At 33.8% G+C, this 14,770-nt stretch overlaps 1 protein-coding gene, 1 non-coding gene and 1 pseudogene across 3 annotated transcripts; all 3 read right to left on the minus strand.

Annotated features, from left to right (window-relative positions):
- Nucleotides 1-1,005: 1,005 nt before the first annotated feature.
- LOC143595196 (BTB/POZ domain-containing protein At5g48130-like) lies at nucleotides 1,006-4,189 on the minus strand. Its single transcript, XM_077074295.1, has 4 exons — nucleotides 4,015-4,189; nucleotides 3,848-3,917; nucleotides 2,500-3,609; nucleotides 1,006-1,709 (listed from the first exon to the last, which is right to left on the minus strand). The coding sequence occupies exons 1-4, from the start codon at nucleotides 4,113-4,115 to the stop codon at nucleotides 1,032-1,034; spliced, it is 1,959 nt and encodes a 652-aa protein (XP_076930410.1). The 5' UTR covers nucleotides 4,116-4,189; the 3' UTR covers nucleotides 1,006-1,031.
- A 2,054-nt stretch (nucleotides 4,190-6,243) lies between these two features.
- On the minus strand, nucleotides 6,244-8,199 carry LOC143595197 (putative serine/threonine-protein kinase WNK11; annotated as a pseudogene). The gene is made up of 2 exons (XR_013146483.1): nucleotides 7,694-8,199; nucleotides 6,244-6,828 (listed from the first exon to the last, which is right to left on the minus strand). The product of XR_013146483.1 is annotated as a putative serine/threonine-protein kinase WNK11 (transcript).
- A 2,107-nt stretch (nucleotides 8,200-10,306) lies between these two features.
- On the minus strand, nucleotides 10,307-10,386 carry TRNAL-UAG (transfer RNA leucine (anticodon UAG)). Its single transcript has one exon. It is a non-coding gene; the product is annotated as a tRNA-Leu (tRNA).
- Between the last annotated feature and the right edge of the window lie 4,384 nt (nucleotides 10,387-14,770).

Consider the following 14,770-nt stretch of genomic DNA (forward strand, 5'->3'; position numbering starts at 1 on the left):
TTTTCCAAGGCTTGATGCATTGTATTTGTGTTACTATTGTGTTATGTAAATAAAAGAAGTTAAAAATTGATGTTTTGTGTTTGAAATTTCAATCTTTTTAATGCTGAACCACGTGTTTTGTTTCGTCCTACAGTTTAAAGGATAACTCGTAGGACCCATCAATACTCTGCTAACTTTTGGGACCATGTAAATCATAATTTACGTTAAAGAAGGAAACTAATGAAAAGTAGATTCAAACACTGTTAATTCATGAGATCCACCAATACCTGTGAAACAGTCGGACCTAGAGGTGCACTAACTGGTTTAAAACTCAAAACTGGTTTGGGTTGAAATTGGTTTGATTTGGTCAGCAAAAGTCAAAACCGGTTTATGATCGGTTTTGGTTTTGGGTTTAAACCGGTTTCTTGACCAAGGTACGATCGGTTTCAGTTCGTGTTTTAATTGGTTTTGGTTCGGGTTTTGTCTGGTTTCGGTTTGGTTAATCAGGTTTGGTGGTGAAAATTACAATCCGGTTCCGAACCTACGGTTTCTACCAGTTCCAAACCGGTTTCTACATAATTGGTTTCAAACCGGTTCGGTTTCGATTTAATTTTCGGTTGTTTCAAACCTCTAGTGGGACCATGTAAAGCATAGCTTATGCTAGAGGTGGGCAAAAGAACCGGTTAATCGAACCGACCTGAAAACCAAATCGATTATGTAGAAACCGGTTTGGAACCGATTGAAACCTTAGGTTCGGAACCGGTTTGTAAGTTTCACCACCAAAACCGGTCCCAACCCGAAACCGGCTAAAACCGAAACCGATCGTAACCTTGTCAAGAACCGGTTTCAACCCGAACCGAAACCGATCATAAACTGATTTTGACTTTTATTGACTAAACCGAACCGGTTTCAACCCAAACCGAAATTGATCATAAGCCTTATGCTAGGTAGGTGATCTTTAAGGGGTTAAAGAAGGAAACCAGTGAAAGCCAGATTCAGACTTTCATGCATAAAATGTTGCATACATATGAATCATATATTAAGTAAACACTTTACACTGATTTCGGCCTAACACCGGTTACACTCGGTTTCTTTTTCGCTTTCGTTCTACCGAACAAACTAAATCTCCTAAACACATTCAACAACCTGCTAGCATACCTCCTTTGTGATGCCAAGTTCACAGTTCCTATGCAACTAGTCACTTGACCAAGAGGTGTTCTCTTCTTACTCATTGTTCTTCCTTCCAACCCGTACGCCCTCGTGGGGTCCACTTTCTTCGATGTGTTTTGTAACTGAATGCTTCTTTTCAAAACCATCAACTGTTGTTCAAGTGTTTGAATTCTAAAGCTTGTCGACTCGTATTCCTTCTTGCAAAGCTCGGGTTTTTCTTTTTCTGAATCTTTTTGTAGCAAGAAACCGAGTGGTTGGTTGCTTGTGTCGTCTACGTCAACGCATGGGCTTTCTGCAAGATTTTGGCTTCTTGAATTTGCGAATCTTGAGCTCGGGATGCTTCCTGAGAAGTCTCCGTAATGTGCATATCTGAATGAATCCGAGCATTCCTTTAATGCTTTGTGTGTGCTTAGTTGTTGAACGAAAAGTGCTTGTACTATTAAGCGTAATGGCATTAGTTCGTTTTGAACCGCTTCGATACAAACTTCATTTGATAGTTTTTGACAGTTGAGGTATTTGCATACCATACACTTTTCATCTTGTGACAACTCAATATGAGCCTGCAATACATTATAAGTTATAAGTTATAACCAACTTTGGTTTGATTTTTGTTATGTTTTAGGTAACCATATTTTTATTTACCTATAAAAAAGATAACCAAAAAAAATTTAATTTAAGGTAGGGGTATGCACAAAACCGAAAAAACCAAAAAAACCGAACCGAAATCAGATTGTTTTTTGTTTTGAACCGGAGGTTCGGTTTTGAACTTTATCAAAAACTGATATATTGGTCTTGGTTTGGTTTTGTATTTTGTTAAGAACTGAAATAACCATAATATCTTAACCGTGACCATTAAAACAAAATCTACCGATGACCATTAATTTAGTTTTAACATATGGTTAATAACAAATATATTTGGTTTTTACATATGGTTAATAACTAATAATATTGGTACTTTGAATTTTGATTTTAAATGTATCCATTATTAGCTTTTAATATTTGAAGTTCATATATTCAATATTCTATTAATTAATCGTTAGTTTAAAGAAAAAAAATCATGCCCGATTTCATTGTCTTGGGTCAAGTTTTTTTTCGGCCCAAAAATTTTTGGCTCGATTAGCAAAACCGAAAATATCGCATCCAAAACCGAACCGAACCCAAAACCGAAAGTTTGGTTTTTGGTTCGGTTTTAGTCAAAAACTGCACTGAACTGTACCACAAACACCCCTAATTTAAGGTTATTTGTAATTATATCGATAACAGGATATCTAAGCGAAAAAAGTCAACGTGGTCAAACTTACTAGCAAATTATTATTTGTAAACTATGATGCAAGAAGTGAAGGAACTTACTTGTAGAAAGATATTCAATGCCTTATAAAGATGATCATGGTTTTGCCTACATGATATTGGCATAACTTCAATTAGTTCCATGAATCTTTTCGCGCATATTTTTGCATCACTAGCTACACGAGTCAGATACGCGTCCCACAACTCTCCAACAACCGAAGCAAAAGGGGAAGGACTACCGTTGTTCGGGCACATATGAAACACAACATAAGTAGAAAATATGCTTTCCATTGTTATCACTTCAATGCTACTAGACACATCATCTGTCACACTTTCTGGTAGTAAAAAGTCCTCAACTTGAGCCAAATGTAACACACCAGAAATTTGATTTTGTAACTTTATAATATACTCTTTATCCAACTTATGTTTTAAGGATTTAGATAACAAACTGAAGTAAAATCCTACTGGAATTACTTTACTACTCTTTTCACCTATTTGAAGTAAATCAAGAATCCCTTTTAGTAAACTATGCATATCATCTTTGGGACCATTTTGATCGAAAAGGACCGAATTCGCATAGAATAACACAACCGGACTAACATACTTTTCTTTCATACCTTGTCTTCTCAACGACCCGATAACTCGTTTGAAAAACCCGAATGGGAGAGCTATCAAATCTTTGATCCAAACATCTTGTGTCAAGATTTCTTGAACCATGTCAAGGTTCCATCTTTTTGTGCTTAAAGCTTCTAGTGTCACAACCGGCTGGTCTCTTCTTCTTTCGGGATCAAGAATCTCCATACAAGCCATGAAGGCTAAGGATTCAATGCACCGGCTCACGATTAAAAGCTCCTCGGCCCATGGGTCGAGTGCTTGACATTTTTGGAGGACTATAAATGTGTCCTCCCAGCTTTGTAACACAACTTGGTTTAAGTATATGTCAAACCGTTCACATAAGTTACCCGAGCTGTATTCTTCGGTCATTTCAAGAAACTCGGCTGCACATCTTAAAGATGCAACGTTGAACGGGTCGACTAAAGTGGATGACCCGTATACAAAAAGTGAGATCATTTCAAATGTCTCGGGCCCTCCCGGGAAATCTTGTGGCAGTTCAACTTCGTTAGAGTTGGTTAGTTCTCGGTTAAAGTATCCACTTTTCGAAAATAAAGGATACTGCATAAACAATCAAAAGATAAAGGGTTTGGATCAAACACAAATAATATTAACATGCTAACTATGAGAATCAAGTAATGTAATTATATATCCAACGTAGTGTAATTGCAGTATATATAATTACACTGTTTGATTCACATATTTAGTAGTTAGTACAGTTTTTTAGTTTGTACGTTAACTTTCCCTAAAGATAAATTATCAATGCTTTAGACTTTTTGTTATATTGAAACAAACTAACCTTGTGAAGGTTGAATAATCTATCACCAACACGAACACAAACCGAAGCTGGCAAGCCGGTTTCTTGACTCCTACGATGAAAACAACCGAAAAGAAAGATAAACATCAAAAGGGTATGTTTTAATTTTACTAAAGATTCGATAAACGTGTTAAAGATTCAAACTTTACCATGAAATGATCTTGATCTTGAGGAGTGCACTAACATTTGGAGAAGAAAAAGGACTTGAAAGCAATGAAATATTATTATCTTTTGGTGTAGAACCATCCATAAGGTAGTAGTAGTAGTAAACTATACAAGAACAAGCAAATTGTAAACTTGCAAACTTTACAAACAAACTTAGAATTTAACCATCATTTTTGAGTCTTTACATGGATATAATTGCTTGATCCGGATCTCCTCAGGTTATAATAATAATAATAATAATAATAATAATAATAATAATAATAAATAATAATAATAATAATAATAATAATAATAATAGTACATTGTTAGTACTTCTAGAATCCAGAAAACCAGATGATTTTGGATTAATCCTAGCCATTGGATGATTAAATGGAGGGTCACAGATGTTGGTCAAAGTAAGATGCATGCACACGAGTGCATGCATGTAGTAGAAGAAATGGTAATATTTTGAAGGTATCAAAGATGGTTTCTTGAATTATGGGAAGTTTGAAAATGTTACATGTGTCCTTTTTGACAATCTCTACATATATTGTGTCCTAATTCAACTACAAACCAATTCAACTTGTTTTATATTTATGTTATTATGTACATGTGAAATTTTCAACTTTAAGTTATATGTGTAATAATATGTTTTGTTATCAAGCAAACAAAAAGAACCCTAAGTTGTGTGAAGATTTTAATTGGTGAATCCATTATTAAGGTTGACAAAGATGGTAAGTTATCGGTTTAATAGTATTTGTTCGACACTGAAAAAATAACTGACTGTTCGGTTATGGATTTATGTAAATATATTTTAGAAATTTAGTGTTTATACTTTTTATTTTTGTGCATAATATGTTACATGTCAAAAAATTTATTATGACCTTTAGTAATAATTACCGAAACGTATAGTAGTTATAGTATCGACCTCATAGGTCTGGTTTGACTCTACATATTATAACTCTATATTTACTAGGTAATTAATATGCTATAGGTTCAAATTTACAATATATATATATATATATATATATAATTATAATTATAATTACAAGTCTTTTTGTTCTTATTTATAAATTTACACGTAGATTTACTTTTGTTGCTTTGTGTTTGACCCAAAATCTAATTGAACGTATAATCTAAAAGGGTTCTAGTTTTCATACACTCTAAGAGATAAAGACAAAAAAAAAGTTACACAGTAAATTGTCGTCTACTTTTCAGTTTACAGAAAAGAGGGTGTATGTTTACAAGATAGGGTGTACGAAAACAAGTTCCCGTCGAAACCAGGTTTTTGCAACCACTCGTTTTCTCCTACAACCAAACGAACGTATTGCTTGTAGTCGTAAGCTCATAATGTATATAAGTCCGATCCAAATATACTATACATACACATGTACAATGTATATGTATACCTTAAAAATAGGAAAACTAGTAATATGAAAGAGTGGAATGTCAAAGAATGTATATATGACGTGAAGGTGAAGTCTTTAATTGTGTGGTTTGTTGCATAAGTTAACAACCAGGACGGCACGGCTCCTAAACTCCTCCATTTTTTTATTCCTTATTCTTTGTTTTGTTTTCTCCCATGTTACTCAATCCCCAATAATTCTTTTTTATAGTTTTTCTTTTTCTTAATTCCCCCTTACCAAAACCCTACATTTTGTTTCAAATCATAACATTTCAATAATATTAAGTACAAAAAAAGTAAATTTGTTTATTAATCTTAACTATCATCTTTTGATCGTTGTCGGTCTTAACTAACGAATTGGCTGCTGCGAGTCTCATCTTTTATCATATTTGTTCCCAACGGTCCATAACTAACAGAATCTTAATGTCATTACTTGTATGTAGCCGGAAAAACGTTTTTAACCAGATAAGTCATATTTTTTTGCCGGATGACACCACCACCATAATCAACTGACTCACCACCAACCCACCAACACCACTTGAGCACTACTAACTGATTCCGACGATGGTTCTAGGGTTTCGAAGAACTCAATAATTGGGGCTTTTAATAGAAAAATGTTCTTGAATGTCCGATCCAAGGTTCAAAGATGCTTAAGATGAAAATGTTGAGTTTTCCCGAAAAAAATTTGAGTTTTCCGCCCAAAAACGTTTTTCCGGCGACATGCAAGTAACCGGTATTAGGATTCTGTTAGTCGTTGACCATTGAGAACATATGCGTTAAAAGATAGGACCGTCAGCAACCAATTTATAAGTTGGGACCGACAACGACCAAAAGATGATAATTGAGATTAATAAAAATTAATACACCTACAAACGAATAAAAATTACACTGAGATAGATAACCATATACCATCTTACGGTTAAAACAATAAATACAGTGCTTATGCAACTTTTATGATTCTTGATTTAATTTTGTTTACATACTTGATGACTTGTATATAATTGATTATATACATATATACATAAACGTCTTTAGGTACTACCATCACTCTCTTCACTACTAGTCACACCAAGAAACGGGTCCTGAAGAAGATCGAACGCAGAAGGTCTTGAGCGTGGTTGACCAATGCACCGTATAACAAACGCTTTCAATTCAGGATCTATGATTTTACTAAACGCTTGAGGCATAATACCACTTGTAACCTTTCGATATATTTTAGCAATACTATCACACTCGCCATATGGTATTTCCGTTGTAGCCATACCAAACACATTCCGAATGAGTAAATATCAACTAACTCGTTGTAATCTTCCTCGTACAACTCTGGAGCCATGAACTCGGGTGTTCCTAGTAATGTATGAGCCACATGGTTCTTACCCACCACTGCTGCTAAACCCAAGTCCCCAATTTTAACCTGACCATGCCACCATGGCTTAACACAATAAGCACATTATATGTGAACATGAACAATAAAACAACGTACTAGGCTTGTAAACGAAATGAATGTTCAGTTCACTGTTTGTGAATGTTCAACATGTTGTTAATTTATGTTTGTTTTATTTAATATACGAACTAAACATGAACACTTCTTTTCTTGTTCATTTAGTTCAAATAAAATTCATGCTCGTTTATTGTGTTCATCAACGTCCATTTGCATACGTTCATTTAGGTTCACCTATATTCTTTCACTTACGTCATTATACAAAATGGGGTGGGAGGCGCAACTTGTTGCCCGCTTACCCACCTCTTTATTGCAATCAGATCCTTTTGTTCAGTATATGAGTGTGTAAAATCCAAAATTTGTCTATTAATTAATTTTTTTTGTTGACATGAAAGCATTCTTAAATGAGAATCCTAACAGTTGATAGCTAACCTTTGTTTGAGTCTGTTTGTTTACATATTCTTTTTAGAACATTAAATTTAAACTGGTTTTATAATTCTTAGTTTGGTTTTAATAAAACTTATCATCATATTTATGTTCATATCTACACTTTATTGGTGGTTGCTCAGTTAATTTCATTTGTTTACGTTCACGAACCGTTCTTTTATACCATCAACAAACAAGCATAAACATTCATGAACACATTCATTTTCTTGTTCATGCATGTTTGATAGCTTGTTTAGTGAAAGTTGTTCGTGAATAAATGAGCACGGACATGCTCGTACTTTCATATTCGTCCAGTTCATTTACAGGCTTAAGAACAACAATAGAACAACATAACTACAAAACAACAATAGAATTATGGTATTTAGAAATTAGAATTAGAAAACATACTTACCTTTCCAATATTACCATTAATAAAGATATTACTGCAATTAAGATCTCTATGAATAATGCATGGTTCATGAGTATGAAGATACTCCAACCCTCTAAGAATCTGTCTTGACCAATTCTTCATGGCTTTAAGCGACACGTGTCTATGTTTCTTCCTATAATCTCTCAAATTACCCGAAGCACATGCCTCGGTGATGAAATTCAAGGTACTTTTCTCAATATCCATCCAGAAACTATAAAGAACGATGATGTTTTCGTTATCTAGAGTTTGTAACAACTCGATTTCCGATACTAGTTGGTTAGTTTGACTTGGTTCCATGTGACGTCTATGCCTTCTTGCTGATCAAATCCTCTGTACACCTTTTTAACAGCACCGGACCCTAATAGGTCGTTGTAACGACCATATCTTCCTGATGGATCGACCTCGATGAAGGGTTCGAGGTCTTGATCGGATGACTCAGGGTTTGCTGATGGCATTGTGGAGATGTTTTGTTTGAATGGTAGAGGGTGGTGGCTATATATGTGTATATGAGATGCATATGTGATGTTGTAAAATGTAATAATAATAATAATTAACAAGTATAAGATAATATCATTTTAAATTAATAAAATGATTACGTGCAAAGTTATGATTAAATGGTTTTGTATTTTGAGTAACCAAAAGTATACTTCAAACAATTATTATAATTATTATTATTATTATTATTATTATTATTATTATCTCAAAACTCATTATTTAAAATTGACCTAAAGCAAATCAAAAACCAAAATAACAGGCTTTAAGTTTTTGAAATCTGTTCGGTTTTAATAATTTCGGTCCGAGTTTGGTTCGGTTCCAGTTTTGTTATTGGGCTTGAAAAAAAAGTTGACCAAAAAGATGAGTTTGGGCTTAATATTTGTTGTTCGTTCATAATTAATTGTGTATCATACATTTGCAATATAGTATAAATTTAATTATTATGAATTACTTAAAATACAAAATAAAAAACTAAACTTATAAGTTTAGTTTGGTTTTTCGGGGTTAATAGAATGGAAAACCAAAACTGATTGAACCGAAAGTTTGCTTTTTACGAAAAGCATAAAACCGAATCATCGGTTTTGTAACAATTCGGTAATTTGGTCACACATCCACTTCCATGTACTAAACAGTAACACCCGTGACAACCAAATCACCAAAATCTCAAAAGTTTAAATTCCCATGAAATAATAAAGCAAAACTCATGTGACAACATATGAACATATTAAATGGTACATCAAATACGGTTACAACTCCCAACATATCTATACAGTGATTTTAAGGGCAATTTTGTATTTTGACAATTTTGTCATTTAGCATAACCAAAATGTTACGGTTTATTTTTAATATATTAAAAAATAATTACAAGTTTAACCCTTTAACTTTAATCACATTTTGTAAATTTATATAATAGTTACATATATACCCCTTATTTTAAACCAACTACCCCGACGACGTTTAAACGTATATAACTTTTTCACACACTAATATTTTTTTAAAAACATTATACCATAAAAACAAATATTTTATTCTCTTTAATTTGAGTATGGTATTGCTATACTTTTTTCATTTTAAAAACTTAATGTGTTACGTGATTACCATTAAAGTCCGGCAAACGAATCAGGCGGTTTCGGCCGTTCAGGTCATGGGTCTAAAAGGTTAAAGTTGGAATGAGTCGATACAAAAAGGTTAATTTGGTTTGGTCGGGACGGGTTGGGTTGAAAGGGGTCAAGTCATAACGAATTTCGGTTAGAACATTGCCAAGCGAACGGGTTGCGGGTCAAGACGAGTTCAATGTAGCGTTACGTGCGCACCAACACCTGACTGAGCATGCAAAGTCATTGTGTTACGTGCTTACTAACACCGGTTAAGATTCCAATGCCGCAATATGAGTATACTATCATCGGGTTACACGCGTAATATTGTCAAGTCACGCACATACAGAAACAGTAACACCAGTTACTCATCCGATGTCATGTTTGCGTGCAACCCCGCTGTATCGCGCGGGCACGCAGCTAGTAATCACATTAAACACGACCCAAAATCTCCAAACAAGTCATCCATTTCACAACCGAATAATCTTTTTTTTTTGAATGACGGTATTATATTATACAAAGATAACACATATATACATTGCAAGCAACAACTATCATGCAAATGACTAATTGTAAAACATGTAATGATGTAAAACTAACGCGTCTGGCTACTTAATTTCAAACAACTATCAGACGTCCCATACCCGTTCTGTAATTCTATTCATATTTGAATATTCTATCGACCTATTATCGCGATTCTCACCTTTTAGCAAGAATTCAAACATTACTTTCTTGTTTTAAAAATAATTTGTACACTTTGTATAAATAATTTGTTTTTATTATTTTACAAACAAAAAAAAAAGGTTTTATTAACCATCATTCTTTCATAGGATACTTTCTATAAATATAATTTGTTTTGATATTTTACAAAAAAAAAAAATAATAATAATAAATAGAAAATAAAAAAAGACATGACAGGTGTGGGATTATCTCACTATCTTCCATAGTATACTTTCTATAAATAATTTGTTTTTAATAATAATTTACAAAAAAAATAAAAAGAACATGACAGCTGTGGGATTTGAACCCACGCCCTTTCGGACCAGAGCCTAAATCTGGCGCCTTAGACCACTCGGCCAAACTGTCTTGATGTTTTATTTGTTCACTTGGTTATATGTATTAAATTGTCGTCACTTTGGTTATATAAAGAATTTGATCAAAATAAAATAATATTGAAAATTAAGAAAAAAACCCAACTCTAAAGGTTGATTTTGAATTTTGATACATGTTTGTTCCAAGTAATGTAGATAATTATTATGAAAAAATTCACGGTCATATGGATTCGATTAACGGGACATCTTTTGATCATTAGTATATTACAAGTCAGAAAACAACTTAGTATTAGACTTTTATGACATGATTAACTCTTGTCACTTGTTAGAAATCTATGTAAATAAATCATGCCAGGTGAGTTGTTGTCTTGAACAAGTGGGAGCAGTAGTGAAGTTTGGACAATAACGCGGGGGAGGGGTGCAAATATTTTGGATGAAAACGATTAAATTTACACTACTGAGTAAAACATGGGGAAGCAGGCAGTGGCGGACCCAGAAATTATTTTCTTGGGGGGCGACATCGGGACTTAACACTAATTTTAAGGGGGGTGATCGGGATTTTCACATACAAATAACACTAAAAAATAAAATTTAAGGTGGGCGACAGCCCCCTTACTTGCCTACTAGGTCCGCCTCTGGAAGCAGGGCCACCCCCGGTCACCATATATCTTTCACCCGTGAGTAGGAGTTTGAAGTATTACGTGCATAAGTCTAGATGTGCAAATGAGTTGAGGCGACTAAATATATAAATATTTATTGCAAAAACTATAGTAATGACATGCTTGTTTAGGCTCACGAGCAGGCTTGAGTTTGATAAATGAAGTTCGGGCTCGTTTAAGTTAGGCTCAATCGAGCTTTTCACGAACTGATCTTGAGTAGCTTACGAGCTGCTCGGTTCCAACGCCTCGTTTGCACCTCTATGCATAATGCATGACATTATTATTATGTCACACGACTCTAAAGTGACATAAATATGCACAAACCAGGTACTTGTTTATACACGGATATTTATTAGATTTTTGTCACTTTCATTATGTAGTATTTGTTAAGAGTTTCTTGTAAAAAAACATTATTCTTGAGGATTCAAATTAAAAATAAGAAAAATAAATAAATATTAAACGAGTAACATAGATTTAAAGATTACGTAGAGTTTATTAGTTTAAGTTACCTTTGTTTTATAATAAGTTAATAACTCTATAATTTGGTATTATTAATCAATATCAAAGTACCTATATTCTCTTTTATTTTTCCTAATATTTACCTCTGACGACTTACAATTGGGACGAATTAATAATATTCATAAAACCCGTCGTAGGTCGTCAAAAAACAAGCCGTGTCTTTAACGTTTGAGACATCGTTTGTTTGGCGTTTCCCGTTGCCGGACAGGGGGTTGTCATATTCCATTTGTGTTGGTAGCAGTCTCTGCAATGAACCATAACACAGGCCATGAGCAAACATTTAAATTTATTTTATTTTATTTATATTTATTTTATCGTTGAAAGGCGTTGATGTTACTTTTTTGTTTATTTTTTTCCCTGGATTTATTTTTTGTATTACTCTATTGCTTTTATTCACCTAACTGTTATTTACACAAAACGATTAAAAGTACATAAATATTACTCGTATTTTTGTTAATATTTGTATATTATGACTTACAAACTTTGAGACGAAATAATAAGATTCGTAAAACCCAAAGTAACTAGTCGAACATCAAGCGGTGTCATATTCCATTGTGTTGGGTAGTAGTCTCTGAGATGATCCATAGCACTGGCCATGAGCAAACATTTTAAATATATTTTTATTTTATTTTATTTGTTTTATCATTGATGTTGGAGGACTGTGATGAATTCTGTTATTTATTTATTGGTAGATAATGATACACTAGCGTATATTAGGTATTTGGGGTGAGCAAAAACCGAATTATAACCGAACAAAACTGACACTTATGTTTAAGTGAATATGATTAATTGACTATTTGGTTATTATGATTAATGTGTTTCCTTTAACCGACTTTAACTGAACCCTGAATCAAACCTTGTATGTTCATGTTTTTCCCAAATTTATACCTCAATTTCAATCTTTTATACCTTGGTATCCAACTTTGAACTTGTAAATTTATGTTGCAACTATTTATAATTATAACATAGCTTGGAACTCCCAGTCAAGCTTGGAACCAACATATTTAAGTTTTATAACTTTATATTTGAGTTTGGAACACCATAACCAAACTAATTTTAACTTGAATAAAGGGAAAAAATCGTAAAAAATACATTGGACAATCAACCTAAGCTGACCTATAACTGACTGGTTAACCGACCATTCGGTTATAGTTATGGACTATGGTCATGGTTAAGCAATCTTTCAAAACCAAACCTCGGTTATGGTTATGGTTATGGTTATGGTTATGGTTATGGTTATGGTTATGGTCTTACCCCCTATAACCATACCGAACCGACTTTGCACAACCCTACTAGACACGGTTTGTATTTTAACGGGGATTTGTGAATGTTGTTAGTTTTGTGGTTTCATGTTTTGTACACATCTTAAGATTGTTTCGGAGTTACGATGATGCCATGAACCTTGAGTACTAAGGTGATTGTAACAATTTTCTTGTTTGTGTGTTTTACAAATGTTGAAAATTAATGATGGGAAAAGTATTTATAGATTTTTAGGGTATGTAATTGTCATGTTTTAAAAAGTATAATTAACATTTATGACAAGCATTCGCAAAAAACGACAGGGAAGGGCATTAAAGATTGATAAGCATTTGCAAAGAACGACGTGGATGGACATTAAACATTTATTATGAGGCTAACTTGGGAGTCATAGAATTGCTATAAACACGTGTTGAAGTCCATAGGGGTGAGCAAGATAAGGATCGGACCCTTGAAATTCGGTTACCTGACTCGCAAAATCCTTAATTAGACCCGAATATATAATATGAGCCGGGTTAAGGATATTTAAATTTCACCTTAAAAGGTAAAAGGGTTTCAAGGTTCCGGCCATTTTTCAAACCCCATGAATCCATGATCTATACAATATTTGATGTTGGTTCCAATAAGGACATCATTTTTTTTTTATTTTTTATTTTTTTTTTGGTTTTAATCGACACTTTTCAGTGGTGGAATATATAATATTTTGTGCACAAGTTAACGACTTGTTCTTGAGTTTTTTAACCAAGGAAAGAAAATGAAAGAAGAGTGAAGGATAAGAAAGAGAAAGGAAGAGAAGAAATTTTTTTTTAATTAGATGTGTTCTTGAGTTGGAAGAAAATTAGAGGAAAGTAAATGATAACTATGTTAAAAAATAGTTATCCTTAGTAATCATCCCATTTTTAGGAGGATAACTTATTGAAAAAATACATTAATTTAATCCCTCCTAACTCCTCTTACTCCTTTCCTTTTCATCATAAAAAAACTCAATAACACTCATTTTTTAACTATCCTTAGTTTTCCTTTCATTTTCCTCTTTTAAAAAAACTCAAAAACAGGGCGTAAGAGAAGTATGGTACAAGCACATGTATATTTTTGATGGAATGTATATTTTTTTGTGCACAAATTGAAAACCAATAAAACAAAGAAACTCATGAAGTAGCATCATACTAGTGCAAAATCCGACGGTGTGAGGTAAAAAGAAAAAAGAAACAACGTAATGTATACGTGCAACATATTACATATTATGAATTTGGAAGACGAAGGTTAGACATTTATCACTACAATGAAAACGATGATGAGAACTAGTGTATTTTTTTTCTTAAAATTATTAATTGTATTATACATTTAATCTCTTCCCATTTCAACATTTATTTTAATTAAATTAAATAAAAAAGCAAAAATATACAAATTAATAGCAACATGCTTTCAGATTTCAGTAAGTGTGACATATAACTTGTGGCTAAAAGAACTTCAAATCACTCACACCTTTACCTCAGTGGCACACCCGCAAGGAAATGGTGAGGTGGAAAGAGCAAATAAAAGCATCGTCGAAGGCATAAAGAAAAGACTCTTGAAACACAGATCCGGCTGGGTGGACGAGCTTCCGCACGTCCTTTGGGCAAACAGAACGTTGAAGAAGGCCAGTACGGGAGAAACCCCGTTCAGCCTCACTTATGGCACTGAAGCCATGGTCCCGGTCGAAATTGGTCTACCCTCACCAAGGGTCTTGAGTCAGCCAGAAGACAATGATGCGGAAAGACGGTTGGATCTTATGCTAACCGAGGAACGCAGAGACTTAGCCGCAGTGCGTGAAGAGAACTACAAACGACAAATGCAAAAGTACTACAACACGCTGGTAAAACTCTGCAACTTCAAGGAAGGAGACTACATACTGCGTAACAACGAGGCTTCGAACCAAGAACGCCCAGGAAAGTTGGCCCCGGTCTGGGAAGGGCCATACGTTATCAAACAGGTTCTGGGAAA

This window comes from Bidens hawaiensis, unplaced genomic scaffold (genome assembly GCF_021521415.1).
Source record: "Bidens hawaiensis isolate Kalapana, Puna unplaced genomic scaffold, B.hawaiensis_p1.1 tig00044784_1, whole genome shotgun sequence".
Classification (NCBI taxonomy): domain Eukaryota; kingdom Viridiplantae; phylum Streptophyta; class Magnoliopsida; order Asterales; family Asteraceae; genus Bidens; species Bidens hawaiensis.